The 15,194-nt window shown below is 47.8% G+C and overlaps 1 protein-coding gene across 1 annotated transcript in view; it reads left to right on the plus strand.

Annotated features, from left to right (window-relative positions):
- Nucleotides 1-4,213: 4,213 nt before the first annotated feature.
- MUC4 (mucin 4, cell surface associated) overlaps nucleotides 4,214-15,194 on the plus strand; it is a 50,868-nt gene continuing 39,887 nt past the window's right edge. Inside the window, exon 1 of the mRNA XM_059687524.1 lies at nucleotides 4,214-4,405. Coding sequence (XP_059543507.1) covers nucleotides 4,324-4,405 — 82 coding nt within the window. The 5' untranslated portion in view covers nucleotides 4,214-4,323. The remainder of the gene's footprint in view (nucleotides 4,406-15,194) is intronic.

A 15,194-nucleotide genomic window follows, 5' to 3' on the forward strand; every position in this document is an offset into this window, starting at 1 on the left:
AATACTTATGAAAGGAAAAGGGAGGAGGCAGGAATGGGCAGGGCAGGGGGTTGGGTGAGGGGTGGGAGCTGACAAAGTCACAATGTCTCTGCCAACCTTAAGGGGTGCTTTGGAGTGAAGACTGCCTGTTAGAGGAGTCCCGTGAGGGTGGAAATAGCCAGCGCCTTGCACCACTGCCTTGCTCAGTCATTGGCCATGGGTCACCCTGAGAAGAGTTGACCCTTGATAGTTGGTATGTGTTGGCTTGATAGCTGAGGCCACTCTGAAGGAGCTAAGAGCTAGAGGCTATCAACTAACCACTCTCCTTGCAACTGGATGCTGAATCCTTTCTTAAAGGTGCATCTCCATTTTTGCCTTCGGGAAATAACACAGTTCGGGGTAGAGTAAGCACTTAGTACATGTTAATTTCCTTCTTTTGCTTTGGAGCCCGACAGACCTAGTTTCGAATTCCAGCTTTGTGACTTACTGTGTGACCTGGGCAAGTGTGATCAAGGAAGTTAGCATCCTCCAGTTTCACTTGATCACCCAACCTGGACCATGACTCAGTAATGACGAGAGTACATGTGCATCTCCCTGAACTTCAGTTTCCTTTCAGGGTCGTGGGGACATACACAGGGCCTGATACTCTAGTTACAAGTTTTTCTATTCAAGACTTAAGAAATCAGACCAAATAAACGTCTGACTTCCTGCCCCGTCTCAGTCTAAATGCTTAAGTGTGACCAGAAGTAACTTTATTAGCATCATGAGGGTCTACTAGGACATATACTATATGGAGGTAAGCAATTGTAGGGAGTCTTCCCAAAATGAGGGCCTCCCACTTTGGTTAGCTTAGAAAAGAAATCTCCCTTTAAGATCTTGACTTTGCTGTCCAGAACTCAAGCTGTGTCTGTTCAAGCCAAGCCTGTGTCTTCCTTCCATGTGAAAAAGTTACAATCTTATCCTTGCTCCAATTTATTTATATCCCAAGTCTAGACTGAGTTCTCTTGCCCCCACCTATGGAATGTCAACTTAAACCTGGGTGAACCAAGTCACATGCAGGCCTAGGAGGTCTCCCCCAGATGGAACTCAGAGAATCTCCTTGTTTCCTCCCCTCTTCCTCACCCTTCTCTGTCTCCATCAGATGCCTTGGGAGGGGAGAAGGAAGAACAAATAGATAAAGAGAGAGGCATTTATCACAGAGACCTAAAAGCATCTGAACTCTAGAAAAGTTGCAAATTGAGACCAAGCTGGGCTCAAAGGGAAACTAAGGCCCTTGCTGCTTTGGCTCAATGGACAGAGTGTTGGCTTGTGGACTGAAGGGTCCCAGGTTCAATTCTGGTCAAGGGCACATGCCCAGGTTTCAGGCTCAATCCCCAGTAGGGAGTGTGCAGGAGGCAGCCAATCAATGATTCTCTCTCATCATTGATGTTTCTCTCTCTCTCTTTCTCCTTCTCCCTTCCTCTCTGAAATCAATAAAAATATATTTAAAACACTGCTGTGTTACATTCAGTTAAAAAAAAAGTGTGGGGGGGGGGGCTAAGAAGGGAAATGGAGGGGGCGGGGGTAGGAAAACATAAATTAGATTTGTACATGCCAATGTCATAAAACCCAGAGGGGACACAGGGAAGACCCTGGTATGCAGATGGGTCAGGGCATTTTTTTTCAGACTCTGCTTCCTCCTGCTTCCTGGCTTCCCTCGTTGGTTTCTACCTGTCAGGATGAAATGAGGAGCCACATGCCCTCTACATGTGTCTTAACATTTTACCACTTAGCACTTTAACGTTTATGAGCTCTTTCTAGTCTCACAACTTTTTGGGTAGGTGCTATTTGACACAGACTCTTTGCTTGACCAAACTTTAGACAAGCTCCAGCACCTTCTCTGAGGTCCATCTGTGCACTTATTTGTACAATCCAGTTTTAGCAAGAACCCTGCTAAGTCAGTTTAGCAGGAGTGTCCTCTCCTCAATATCTGATCACCCACGTTGTCTGATCAGGGTCCTCATCTTCCCCCATTCCCCAGACAAAGTCTGATTTCTCTGACTTGTCATCAGCAAAAAATCCTGTTAGGTTGGTTTATCCAGAATCCCCTTCCCCCTGATGTTTCTTCCTCTTAGTAATTTTTTATTCACTGGCTCCTACCGTGCCCCTTGGCTATAAATTCCTGCTTGCTCAAGCTGTATTCGGAGTTGAGCCCGGTTCTATACTGAGGTCCCTTTTCTCCTACTGCAATAGTCCTGACTATAATTTCCCCATGATAATAGTCCTGAATAGTTTTTACCACAATGACTACTATCCAGCCCTGGCTTCTTCTTCTTCTTCTTTTTTTTTTAAATATATATTACCCCTATTTTATAAATGAGGAAAGCAAAGCTCAAAAAGGCTGTGACTTGCCCGGCTTGCGTGGCTCAGTGGTTGAGTGTTGACCTATAAACCAGGAGGTCATCGTTCAATTCCTGGTCAGGGCACATGCCCGATTTGTGGGCTCAATCCCAGTGTGGGGCATGCAGGAGGCAGCTGACCAATGATTCTCGCTCATCATTGATGTTTCTATTTCTCTCCCCCTCTCCCTTCCTCTCTGAAATCAATAAAAATATATTTTAAAAAAAGAGGTTGTGACTTGCCTTGGGTGGTGGAGCCCACGTATCCTGGGTTGGAGTCTTGGCCACCACAATAGCCTCTGGAGAACGCTCTGTGCCTCTGGCCTTCCTTGCATTGAAAAGTGGGAGGTTATCTGTGCTGGGTCAATAAGATGTCTCACTCTCTTACTTTAGTTTAACCTGAGATGCTTTCTTCCTCCTCTTCTGTAGACAGGAAACTCTAGTGCAGAGAGTGCCACCGAACAAAACACACAGCAACTTAATAGAACTCATGAGCAAGAGCTGACAAATATATATATTAAGAAGGCCAAGTTGGGCCTTGGCGTCTCTGAAAGTTCTCTTCAGTGATATCCTCCTATGTTGTCCAGGTGCCTAAAATCCCTCTTTACCTTTGTGAGTTTCCTGCTCCCAGGAAAGAAAAGATCAGCTCGTCCATGCAGAGGCGGAGGGACTGCTGGGGGAGGACCATGCTCCTTCTCTGTAGTATCTGCTTTATAGCTGCAAGGTCCAGCCTTTGGGCCTCAGCTGTCCTTGGACTTCTAGCTTCAGAAAGCAAGTAGCCAACAGGGTGGGGTCTTCATGGGTCCTCTGCGATGGCACCACAGTGTCAGGCATCTACCTCTCCTTGGGCAAGGCTAGTTTTGCCTGGGAATGTGGAAACGTTGATTCCTCTTCCTGGACTGCATGGTGTCTGAGAGCCTGAGCTCCCTGCTCTGGGACCAATCACTCACAGACCCCACACGCAGAATCAAGTCCGGCGGAACCAGAAGCTTCTCACTGGGCAAAGGGTGGGGGAAGGCCTCGGTTGTTTTCCTTTGCAGAGCTACACCACCTGCCTTCTCTCACCTTCAGAACTCTGTTCGGCACACCCTGTCTGGGGTTCTATCCCTGCTTGGTGCCTGTGAATCCCAAAAGGTCAAAATGAGGTGACCTGAGCTTCAACATCTCCATTAGTACCCTCACTTCCTCATGGGGTTACAATTCCTTCTTCCCAGTTCTAACCTCCACCCCACTACCCATCCCAGACGCCTCAAGCTACTCCCCCAAGTTGCCACGGGCTCTCCAGACCCTGTCTCTTCTTATCTCAAAAAATCCACTATCTGGCCAAGGTCTACCATATTCTTGGCACTGAGCAGATATTCTAAGCCCAACACTCCTTCCCCCAAGTCTCATACAGGGTATTTCTGAGTCCTACCTCTCACCTCGATTTGTTCCCCCCACTCCCCATGTTCCTTAGGGTCTCCTCAAATCTCACTCTTTCTGTTTCTCATGCAGCCCTGAACTCACCCCTGCTTGGCCCCTTTCTTTCTCATTCTCCCCTGCCTTCTCCTGGGATGACCCAGCTCCGGCAGTACAGGGGCAGCCCCTGGGGAGGCAGGAGAGAGCCCAGGATCTCAGGCCAGAGGGGGGCCATTCATTTCCAGTGTTCCCTGGTTTCTAGTCCCTCCCACCCCCTCCCATCCCTCCTCCTACTTGGCTCAGGCTGACGAGGAGAAGAGCAATCACTGTATAGCGTGTTTTTTTTTTCCTGGTGGGGGAAGGGAGTGGAGATTGAGGACAGAAAAGACTGGGCAAGGATGATTGGCGTGGCCCCACCTTCTTTTGTTCTCTTTCCCGGGTACTCTGGCCCCTCCGGGAAATACACCTGTTTCAGGCAGGCAGCCAGTGGGGACAGGTTCACCTCTGCTTCTCACAGCATTGCTCCACGCTTAGTCCCCGGGGAGCCCGAAGGACTTTCTCTGGAGCCATGAGGGGGACTCATTGGAGGAGGGTCCCCTGGGTATTCCTGAGCTGCTTATGTTCCTGCCTCCTTTGGCCAGTGGTCATGGGTAAGTGATGCACCTGGGGCAGCATTCTGGGGGCTGACGGGTCACCAGGGAAGCCGGAGCATGTCATGGGGTGGAGGAGAGAGAGAGAGAGAGAGAGAGAGAGAGAGAGAGAGAGAGAGAGAGAGAGGTGTAAATGCTAGAGAGACAGAGAAAAGAGAAGATAAACACAGAGAGAAGGAAGATATCTAAGGGTCAGGAGTTCCCTGGTTTGGGGAAACCCATTGGGAGAACTGGCACTTATTTTGTGGAGAGAAAAAGACAGGTAGGCAGAACTATAGAAAGATGAAGAGAGAGTTGAAGAGAGAGATTGACAGAGAAAAAAAACCCACATGAGAACTAGGTGACAGAATCAGAAGAAAAATTTCTATAATTATGTAGAGACAGATGAAAAGACAGATGAGAAACAAATGAATCAAAACAGACACACAGAGGGGAGAAACATCAGAGGAGAGAGGCAGAACTGAACGGCAGAGGCAGGCTGGCGGGAGAAACAAGCGGGAACGGGAGGGCAGCTGACATGAGGGCACTCAGCCTTTTGCCTCTGACCTTGGCTTTAAACGCCTCTTCCTGGGCTAATGTCCTCAGGGGAGGGCTTTCGCCCTGGTGCTGGCCTTGGCCTCCCCCACGGCCCCTCTGTATATGGAGCTGGCGTCGGGTGGAAGCAAGGCCTGTTGATGATGTTCCCTGACCTCTCCCCACCACCTTCCAAGCTGCCCCGTCTGCCCTAGGACCAGGCTTTATTCTGTATCTCTGGATGTCTGAGTCTTCTGAGAGGATCTGGGGCCCAGGAGATTGTGAGGGGCCAGGAACCCAAACCAAAGAGAGGATCACAGCGCCTTCTCCTGCTCAATAAGGCTGGGGAGGCTCTCACCAAGAAATCCTTTCATGGGTAGTGGGTTGGAAGGAACAGGCTCTCTTACAGATAACAAGAGACACAATGCTGGTGAAGGGAATGGTCTGCCTTCTTCACAATGTTTAAAGGCTTGGCTAAGAGGGAATGAAACAACCACCACCCCCCCAACCCCTCCCCAACCAGGGCTCCCTTCCCCCGACTCATCACACAAGAAGGAACCTTTAGAGCCAGGCCACTTGGCTTGTCCTGGGTCTTGTCCTGGGAATAAGATAGAGGGATGTGAAGAAGGCGTGTCCATGGGGGTCCTGACCGTGGGCAATGGGGAGAAGTTGGCTTGGAGTTAGGCATTTGGGGGCCTAGATTTGGTTTTGCCACGAACTGATCTGGTCCCTGTGACTAGGTCCTAGTGTGTCTCTCTCCAGGTCTCAGTTCCTCTATATAAAAAGTGGAGTGGTGAATGGCATGGCCTGCAGATTCCTAAGCTCTTAAGTTTTGATTTTCTGTGATTTAAAGTCAGTACAAAACGTGTTTGGTACCAGCTCCACACATGGCCCTGTGTTAGAGTCCTCAAGCTCAGGAAGAGCCAGGAAGTCTGTGGAGAGGAGCCTAAAGGGGCAAGAACTGGGATGGGAGTGGAGAGGGAAAGCGAGGCGGGGAGCGATGGGCTGTGAGGGATTGAAGGACCATGAAGGTGAAAGGGAGTCCCTGTGATAACCCTGGAGAAGGGCAGGGATGCCCTGGAGCCCTGAGTCCTGTGCTTTATCGAGGGGACAGAATGGAGAAGGGCCAGGAAAGGTGGTGGCTGTGGGTTGGGAGGTGGCCTCCCAAGCATCTGACTGGGAATCAGGAGGACTTTGGAGGAGAAAGTAGTCTCCACAGAATGGGCAGTTAGCCTCCCATATCTTCTCGTGGGAGCTTCTGGGAGAGTGGAAACTGGTTGGTACCATTTTCTTGGATGCCCGAGGAGGCTCATGAGTGACCTGCCTATATCTGAATCTAGGGTCTGTTTCCACACTTGCTTGCTGCCAACACCCTTGTCCAGCCACCCCTGGAGCAGGCATCAGAGCCTCTGCCCAGGCCAGAGGGAGAAACCACAAAGGCGTCACAGTGGTAAGGGCTTCCTTAAGGAAAAGCCCCGGCTCTTGAATGTGAAGGAGGAAAGGAGGTGAAAAAGGTGGGCTAGGCAGGGGGCCAACTGGAATTCAGTGGCTCCTGGTAGGAATGCTCAGAAGGAAGCCTGGCAGCCCTGATTCCATGCCCTGCAGTAAAAAAATGGGGTCAAAATAAGCCTCAGGCTATGAGTGGTCCAGTAACCAAGGGGCTACCACCCTGTGGGGGCCACAGGGATGTTATGGGACTGTAGCAAGGGCAGGACAGGGGACATCCCTGATCACAGAGGGCCCCAGAGGGAAGGGTCTCCTGCTCTGCCTCTCAGAGGACCTCCAATCTGTTTGTTGGTCTGGGAGAGACCTACCCAACTTGCCACCAAGGGAACCAAAACCCTCCACAGGCCGTCTTCCCCTTCATCTACTCCCTCCCCTCCAGAAGCTCTCACTGGTCTTGGGGACATCCAAAAGGAGTGAGTTTCTGAACAAGAGGTCCTGTCAAGAAAATCAATCCAATTTAGGCCAATTGTTCAGCAAAATGTACAGTGAAAAGCAGGAATTTCAAATCAGAAGGCCCCATGTCAGGGTTGCCACTTAGCAGCCCAGGGAACATGAGAAAAGTCCCTTCAATTCAGTGTTTGCATTGGCAAGATGAGTCAAATGGGAAGAGGCTATTTCACTGGCTCGTGGAGAGGATAAAATGAGGTAGTATTTGGTGTAAATGGAAGAGCCATGAAATCTTGTTTGAGACAGGAACCGCTCCGTTCTAGAGTTGGGAGATTGGGGGTGAGGAGGGTGATGGAGCCGGGAACAGAATGGGCACCTGTGTTGGCTCAGAGGCATTTTCTTTCGTCCAAGAATCCTTGAACCTTTGAAAACAAACCCTGTCCTTCCTGTGGGGTTGCCAGGGCCAGCGTGGTTTGTCCAGAAGGTGGCTTATCTTACGCTCGGACTGAATGCCAGCTCTGCCACCAGTCAGAGGCCCCGCTCTGGCTGACACGGTGCCTCATGGTTCCTTGGCTGGCAATCTCCTCCACGCCCTTGGTTTCTGGGCACAGCTCCGGAGGCAGAGGCTGTGCTGGCGGTGTTTTACAGGCGAGCGATATCTATCTTCATTGCCAAGGGAGGCCAAGAAGCGGTTAGCCTTTTATGTGCTCAAACAAGTGGTTTGCTTCTGTGCCCTCTGGTTTCGTGAAACTGCGGAACATTCCAGATAGGCACGTAATGTAGCTCTTAGAGCCGCTTCCTCCGAGGACCAGGACTGAAGACGTTGTAGGCTGTCTCTCTTCCTAGTTCCAGACTTTTGCCTCTATAGTTCATCTTCCTTCCTACTAAGCTGGACTCATGGAAAGCAGATACTTAGTCATCGTTGTATCGCCCCCCACACCCCAGCACAGCGCTGCGGACTGGATTTGATGTGAACTCAGGTTATTGGCTCTTCATAGAAGCTGAAATACTAAAGATTTTCTGTGAGACTCTAACCAGGCCCCGGAGCTGGGCACCTGTGCTTGTGCCTGTGGCCTCTGTAGCCTTGGCCTTGCTCGCGCAGAGGGCACTGGCTTGGGCTGCAGGCAGCTCCCTTCTCCACGTGTGCATTTTAAAGGTCTACACAGACACCTGCTCTCTACATAGATACCCCAACTCAAGTTGCAGCTTGAGTTCTAAAAGTGCTGTTGATAGTGGGTTTGGAGGAATTCAGAATAGGGAAGCGTTTGGAGGTATTTACTTGCTGAACTTCTACTTGTGCCAAGCGTTTTGGACACAAAGATGAGTAAGTCATGGTTCCTACCTCCAAAGCTTGTTTAAGGTCACACAGCCCATAAAAAGGGCACCTGGGACTACAACCCAGTGTTCTCATTCCTCATTCCCTGGGTTTGCACTGCAGCTCACAACCCTTGACAAACACACCTCCACAGCAGCCCAGCCCATCCGTGAACAGAAGCATGCACCACCCCTGCTGAGATATTCATCCATCATTCATTCATCCATGCACTTGCTAATTAAACTACTGCTGAAGCAGTGCCTACCATGTAGCTGGCATTGTGCTAGGGCAGCACTGCGTGTGCCCAGTGAGGAATGGGACAGGGCCCAGCCTCTTGTAGCTAAGCTCTAGCATACAGTGCGACATAAAATAATGACAGAAAAATTCCCAGCTACAAATGTAGTGTGATAAGTATTATGATAGTGTTATAAGTATTGAATGAATACTATGGTGAGAGTAAAATAAGGAGACTTTGTTTAGATGAGTGAGTCTAGGAAGGCCTCTCTGAGGAAGTGTGGTGCATATGAGCTCAGTCCTGAAGGCTGAGTAGGAAGCCAGGGGGAGGGGTGGGCATGGGGGGCGGGAAAGCCTGAGCCAGGCAGGGGAAGAGAGGCTGAGTCCAAAATGAAGCTGACCCTTTAGAGGACCTGAAAGAGGTCGGCAGGTGCTAGATCCTGCAGGGCCTTGTAAGCCATGGGATGGGTGGTGGATTTTAAGGAACTAAAATGGGCAGTGATGGGCTTTAGGTAAAGGAGTCTCATGACTGGATTTGAACCTTGGAATAATCGCTTTGGATCCTGTTGGGAAAACAGATTGGAAGAGGGCCAGGGTGATATGGGAGACCAGATAGGAGACGGCTGCAGGAATTCGGACAGAAGATGCTGTGGTTTGGCCTGGTGGTAGCAGTGGGGATCTGCAAAGGGAAGGGATGAGTGTGAAAACAATAGTAAATGGAAACTCTGTCCTCATAAGGACACAGTCACAAGGATTGCTGCCTTTGCCAGGATTCCTGAAGTTTGTAGAGACCAAGGTAATAGGCAGCACAGAGTGCCATTTATTGAGCTTAGGTATCTAGCTAAGCACTTTGCATACATTACCCAATTGGTATTGGCATTATCTACCATCATCCCACTTTTTATAAAGACCCCAAGCTCAGAGAGATCACATAACTGGCCCAGTCACACAGCTAATGTTGGTCAGTTTGACTCTAGAACCCATGCCCTTAACCACTCCATGGTCTGTTAATTGTCCATCTCAAGCTCAGAAAGGGCCTCGTTAGGGGGTGTCAGAAGAACCACATGTGTCGGGAATCACCAAACCACAACAGTTACTACAACATAGCTTTCCTGCTTCATTCCCTTCTCCCCAAGTCAAAGTCCAGCTGAGCTATGTTCTGAGGAAACTGGGGTATCAGAAAAGTCACTGACATCGTTACAGCTTTCTCACGTATCCCTTATTAGTAAATGGAGCCACCTCCTTTGAGCTGCCCTCAAAAATTTAGGTCAATAACATTGAGGAAAACAATTTAGAATCCACCCTGCACAGTTGGCGCCAAGGCAAGAACCTTATCCCTTTTTGCCAACTACATCACTGAAGTCACACTTCAAACAATGCCTCCTGACCAGACATTGCTTTACCTTTGATATCACCACAGGTCATTTGACCTAATTTCTCCCAGCATGTGGTGTGATAAGCACCACGGTTGCCCCTGGTGATAACCCTGGAAGCTCCAGAACCAAGCCAACAACATCAAAACCCAGCTTTGATTATATGCTCACCAGCACAGGTCCAACTTTCTTTTCCCCCAATGCCTTCCTCTCCTCAAAAGTTCAATCTCCAGCCTCCACCATCTTGGTTTTGGAGCTCATCTCTCCCTGGCTCCATCCAAGGCAGGCACACACCCTCCTAGCCTAGAGTTGCCCCCAGGAGTTTGGCGATTCTGCAGCAGTGCTGGTCACACCTCCCAGGCTCCAACCATCATGTTGGGTTCCTCCTAGCTCCAGTACCACTGTGGCAGTCAAAGGAGAAACAGGTGTAACCTCAAACCTCAATCTCACTGGTATTGGCATTATGTACCATCATCAGCTGAAGGAACCAATGACTAGGAGATGGGGACACAAGACTTCATTTATTCAACAGATGTCTGTGAAGTAATTTCTGTGTTTTAGCCACTGTTCCAGGTGCTGGCAATATCATGAGATCAGTTATCCTAAGGCAGTGGTCAACAAACTCATTAGTCAACAGAGCCAAATATCAATAGTACAATGATTGAAATTTCTTTTGAGAGCCAAATTTTTTAAACTTAAACTATATAGGTAGGTACACTGTTACTAACTTAATTAGGGTACTCCTAAGCTGGTCTTTGCTACAAACGTCCTCAGTCTGGTTGAGGTACCTTCACTGAGGTCGACCCCTTCCAACTCTCCCATCCACATTCATCTTGTATACTTGTTTCGTCTATCTCCTTTCGTTCATCCTCTCTATATGTCCAAACCATCTCAACATACCTTTCTCAATCCTCGACACTACATTTTCTTTCACTCCACAACGTTCCCTAAAATTAACTTAATAAACTTTACTTGAAGTTTTAAGTCAACTTCGCAGTGTACGTGCATGCCCGCACATGGTATTTTGTGGAAGAGCCACACTCAAGGGGCCAAAGAGCCACATGTGGCTCGCGAGCTGTAGTTTGCCTACCACTGTCCTAAGGGCATTTTGAGGTAGCATTTTTCCTCTTCTTGAGTTCTAAGAACAATGGAGGAAAAATACCCAGTAGTCACAGCGCTGGTCAGTTTCTGTTTCCTCTAAGATGGGAACACAAACCCTGACCACAGAGGGGCAGAATCCTGAAACCACCCACAGCCCAGGAACCTCTCAGACATGTCAGTCTTAGGACACCAAGAGTTTCTGAGGTAATGACAGAATCTTCATCCTTGATCCTGGGAAGTGAAGATTTGTATGTGAGCAACAGTTTGCACAACCTGCTTCCTCCTCCATGAGAGGGGCTGAGATCGCATCCCGACATGATGAGGGGGGGTGGCTTGTGTGTGGGGGTTGGCTGTGCCAATCCTGAAGCTGAGACACACAAATGGCTCAGGGCTCTCTACACAGGGCAGCGAGGCTGGTGGTTCTGCCTCCCCCTCCAACTTCACACCTTTCAGGACACCTGCTGAAGAGTCCATGTTCTCTTCAAAGCTATCCTTGCAGTTAGGTGCTTTCCTTGGCTCTATACTGCCCTAGGCACAGCCTGGCAAAGAGCCTCACCAATCAGGAAATAACAGCAGAAAAGTGAAACTTTGTGGGTGATGTGGCTAATGGGTACCTGGAATAGCTCAAGACAAACAGACCAGGCACTAAGAACAAGCCTCTGCCCACAACATAATCGTGCATGACACAGGCTTTGTTTTCTCTGCAGGGAGTGACTGTACCACTCTGTGGCAATGTTATCTCCCCCATCATCACCATTTCTGCCACCACTCCTTTATCTAAGTCAACAACACACCCACTGTCTCCTCATACCTGTGGAGTCACCAGAGGGCCACACAGGAGACATGCTGCCTATTGGCACCATCACCCTTGTCATCCTGCAGCCGTGAGAGCATTAGGACAACTGTTGGACATCTCCCACCAGACACAGTTCAAGGGATAAGAGCTGAGTGACTTCAGTGGTAGCAGAGAAATCCACGGAGGACCCCAGGGCTCAGAGTGAGGAATGCCACGTCTCAGTGCCAGCTCCGGGGCCCTCACTGTCCCTGAGAGAACTTCTTAAAAACTACCCATCTTAGGTGATGTCACACATGTCTGCTGACAATATTCTTATCACTCCAAGGGGTCAACACCCATCACAACTCACTCTGATATCATCACAGAAAGGAAGACACTAAGAAAATTGGCAGAAATAGCCTGGTGTCACATCGTTTGATCCTGAAAATGTGCCCCCAGACTCAGACCACTGAGCATGTGGCAGGCCAAGAACCCAGGGCAGGTCAGTCACTATTTCTCCATTTCTTACGTCAGCTCTTTTGAGGTAGGGTTAGAAGAGCCCAGCTGTGGAGAGGCCATGCATTCGATGACTGTCCCACAGCTGAGCCACAGCTCACAACTTCCAAGTCTTTACTCTTGCCTTTGAGCCCCAGCCCTGTCATTTATAAGCTATGTAATGTTGGACAAGTCACTTAACCTCTTCAAATCTCAGTTTTCCACACCTGTTCAATGGGGGTACTATTAACTAAGAGAAACTACAGCAACCTATACAAATATGTGTTATCAATATTTGTATGTACCTAGTGAGAGAAGTACAAAGAAACCTGTATTCTCAACTGTATGAGCCATTAATCACAAGTCAATTGATATAAAAGAACTCAAAGTGAAGATTACGTCTTCCACAGAAACTGCCTATGGGGTAGAAGTGCCTTGATAATGAGCATTCCTCATTATAGAAATGTCCTACAGTGCAAACAGACCTATTGACGAGACTCTTACACACTTCTCAGCCACAACCAGAGGAAGGTGAGCCTGCTCAAATGGCCTCCCTCCGAGGACACATGCTTCAGGACTCTGGTTTTCTTATCACAGTTGTGAGAGGATTACAGGAACAGTTCCAGTCATCATTCTCTATGGCTCTAGTAAGGCAACTAGATCCATGCCCTAAGGATCCAAGCCTCTGTATTCCAGGGCAGCCAATAGGCATTTTCTACAGCAATCTCTGCTAAGGAGGTGATATACGAAACTCTTTTTCCTGGTTCCATAGCTAAAGAACAATTCAGCAGTGGTGTGTTGGAAGCTAAGAATCAAGGTAGAGAATGGGGAAGTCAGGAGGAGCAGTTAAGAGGCTGTGGCAATAGTTAGAGTAATGAGCCCTGGCCAGTGTGGCTCAGTAGGTTGTAGCATTGTCCCATACACTGAAAGGTTGTGGGTTTGGCCCCTGGTTAGGACACATACCTGGGGTTCAATCCCAGGTCGAGGTTCGTGCAGGAGGCAACCATTCGATGCTTCTCTCTATTTCTCTCCCTTCCTCTCTCTCAAATCAATAAGCATGTCAACAAAAAGTTAGAGTAATGAGGGTAACACAAGAGCCCAAGAGACCATGATGGGAGAAATAATTTGGAGGAATAATAGTTGCTGCCAAACTATGATGTTGGGGACAAGGAAGAGGAAGGAATCAATGATGACTTAGGGGTTTCTGGCCCTAATACCTGGGGGACTGACATTACCAGTTAGGAAATCACTCGAAAGGTGAGTCTGGAAAATGAGTGCGAAGTCAGGGTAATATTACAGATTTGTAAGGCATGAAAGTAGATGTAATTTAACCAGAAAAAAAGGTGTAGAAGGAGAGGGAAAGGACTGGAGATGGTACCCAGAAGACTGACTTCATCTGTGGGATGAGAAGAAAAGAGAAGTGGCAAAGAAACAGGAGGAAAAGGGAAGGTGTTGGGTGGAGAATTGTCCAGCTCTAGTGGGGGCAAGACTGTGCAAATATCAAGGAATACTGTTCAAGGAAAGAATATTGAGGTAGTTGCTCAATAAATATTTGCTGAATGAATGAATGAATGAATGAATGATGCCAAGTTTCAGAGCTACTAATGGGAACTGAGAAGAAAATTGTTTTTGGTGATTAGGAAGACATTTTTTTGGTAACTTTTGAGGCAAGTGTTTTCAGTGAGGTGCAGGTACATTTTGCGGGTACATTTTGAGAAGTAGAAGATGAAAAAGGGGATGCTCATGGTTGAAACAAAGATGGGGATAAGGAGGACACAAGACAGATGAAAAGGCTTTTATTTTAGGTTAAGAAAGACCTAAATGTGATTTCCAGTGGAAGAGAAGGAACAATGCAAAAAGAGACTCATTGACAGAGAGAAATGATGGACTACACCATCCAAGGATGGGGGAGGACGGGGGAGGGAATCAGACAGGACACTGTGTGTGTGTGTGTGTGTGTGTGTGTGTGTGTGTACAGCCTTTCAGTGGAGACTGAGCCTCTCTTTTGGTGTGGGATAGGGGGCCTGGTGAAGGCAGAGACATTTCCTGATATAGAAGATTCTAGGACATCAAAGGAAATGAAGTAAGGTGGCTTTGGTCTTTTCAGTGAAGTAGAAGTTGAAGTATCATAGAGAAAGGAGAGAGAAGAGAAGAGAATCTGTTTCTCTCAGATATCAATTTGTCACAGTCAAAAGCTTAGCTCTCTGTTCTGCAAATATGTTATGAATTTGGCCAAGGGGAGATCAACAAGCATTGGCTATCTAACACTGATGGAAACTGGGTAGCCTGGCTTGCATTTTGGTAAACGATGAAGTCAGTTTGTTCCAGAAAAGCTGGAGCCCCCTCCCTCCATGGTTTACTGGCCTATGAATAACCTAGTCAAGCTTAGTAGAGTGGGTTAACTGCGAACTGTTTCCATAAATAGCCGAACAATCTGTTGAAGGAGTGGCTTGAGAGGTATTATTTAAGTGGTGATGAAAGACAAATACAACGCTGTAGTTTTGCTGTAACTAACACTAATCTCTTCCCTCTAGCAACAATCCCAACAGATTTAGAGACTTGTTAAGACTGCACCTACTCCCCTTCTTACACAATAAAACTGTCATAGACAGGAAGTGGCCCACCTTGCTATTCCCTAGAGAAGCATCTAATCAACTCAGCCCAGGACTAGCAAGTTCTTTAAATAAAGATTCAAAAGACAGACACAGCCTTGTTTGACGAGATTTAAGATTTGTATTACCAAGCAAATATTTTTCAAAGGGGAAGGATCTTTGGAACAGGTATATTCTCATATAATGCTAATGGGATTGTAGACTGGCATGACATTTCTGCAAAGAAATTTAGCAATGTGTATTAAGGGCATGAAAATTTTTATAACAGCATTAACCAGAATTCTACTTATGTTAAGAAAATGAGCTGAACTAATAAAAACCAAACAAAATCTTATACACAAAGGTAGTCATCAAAGCTTCTCGTATAATAGAGACACATTGAAAATAGTAAGTTAATTATAGGCTATTCTTATGATGAATATTATTTAATGTATAAAGGTGATGTCCAATGTTCCAGAAGGGGCATGGGTGCATCCGT

The sequence above is a fragment of the Myotis daubentonii genome, chromosome 3, assembly GCF_963259705.1.
Source record: "Myotis daubentonii chromosome 3, mMyoDau2.1, whole genome shotgun sequence".
NCBI lineage: Eukaryota > Metazoa > Chordata > Mammalia > Chiroptera > Vespertilionidae > Myotis > Myotis daubentonii.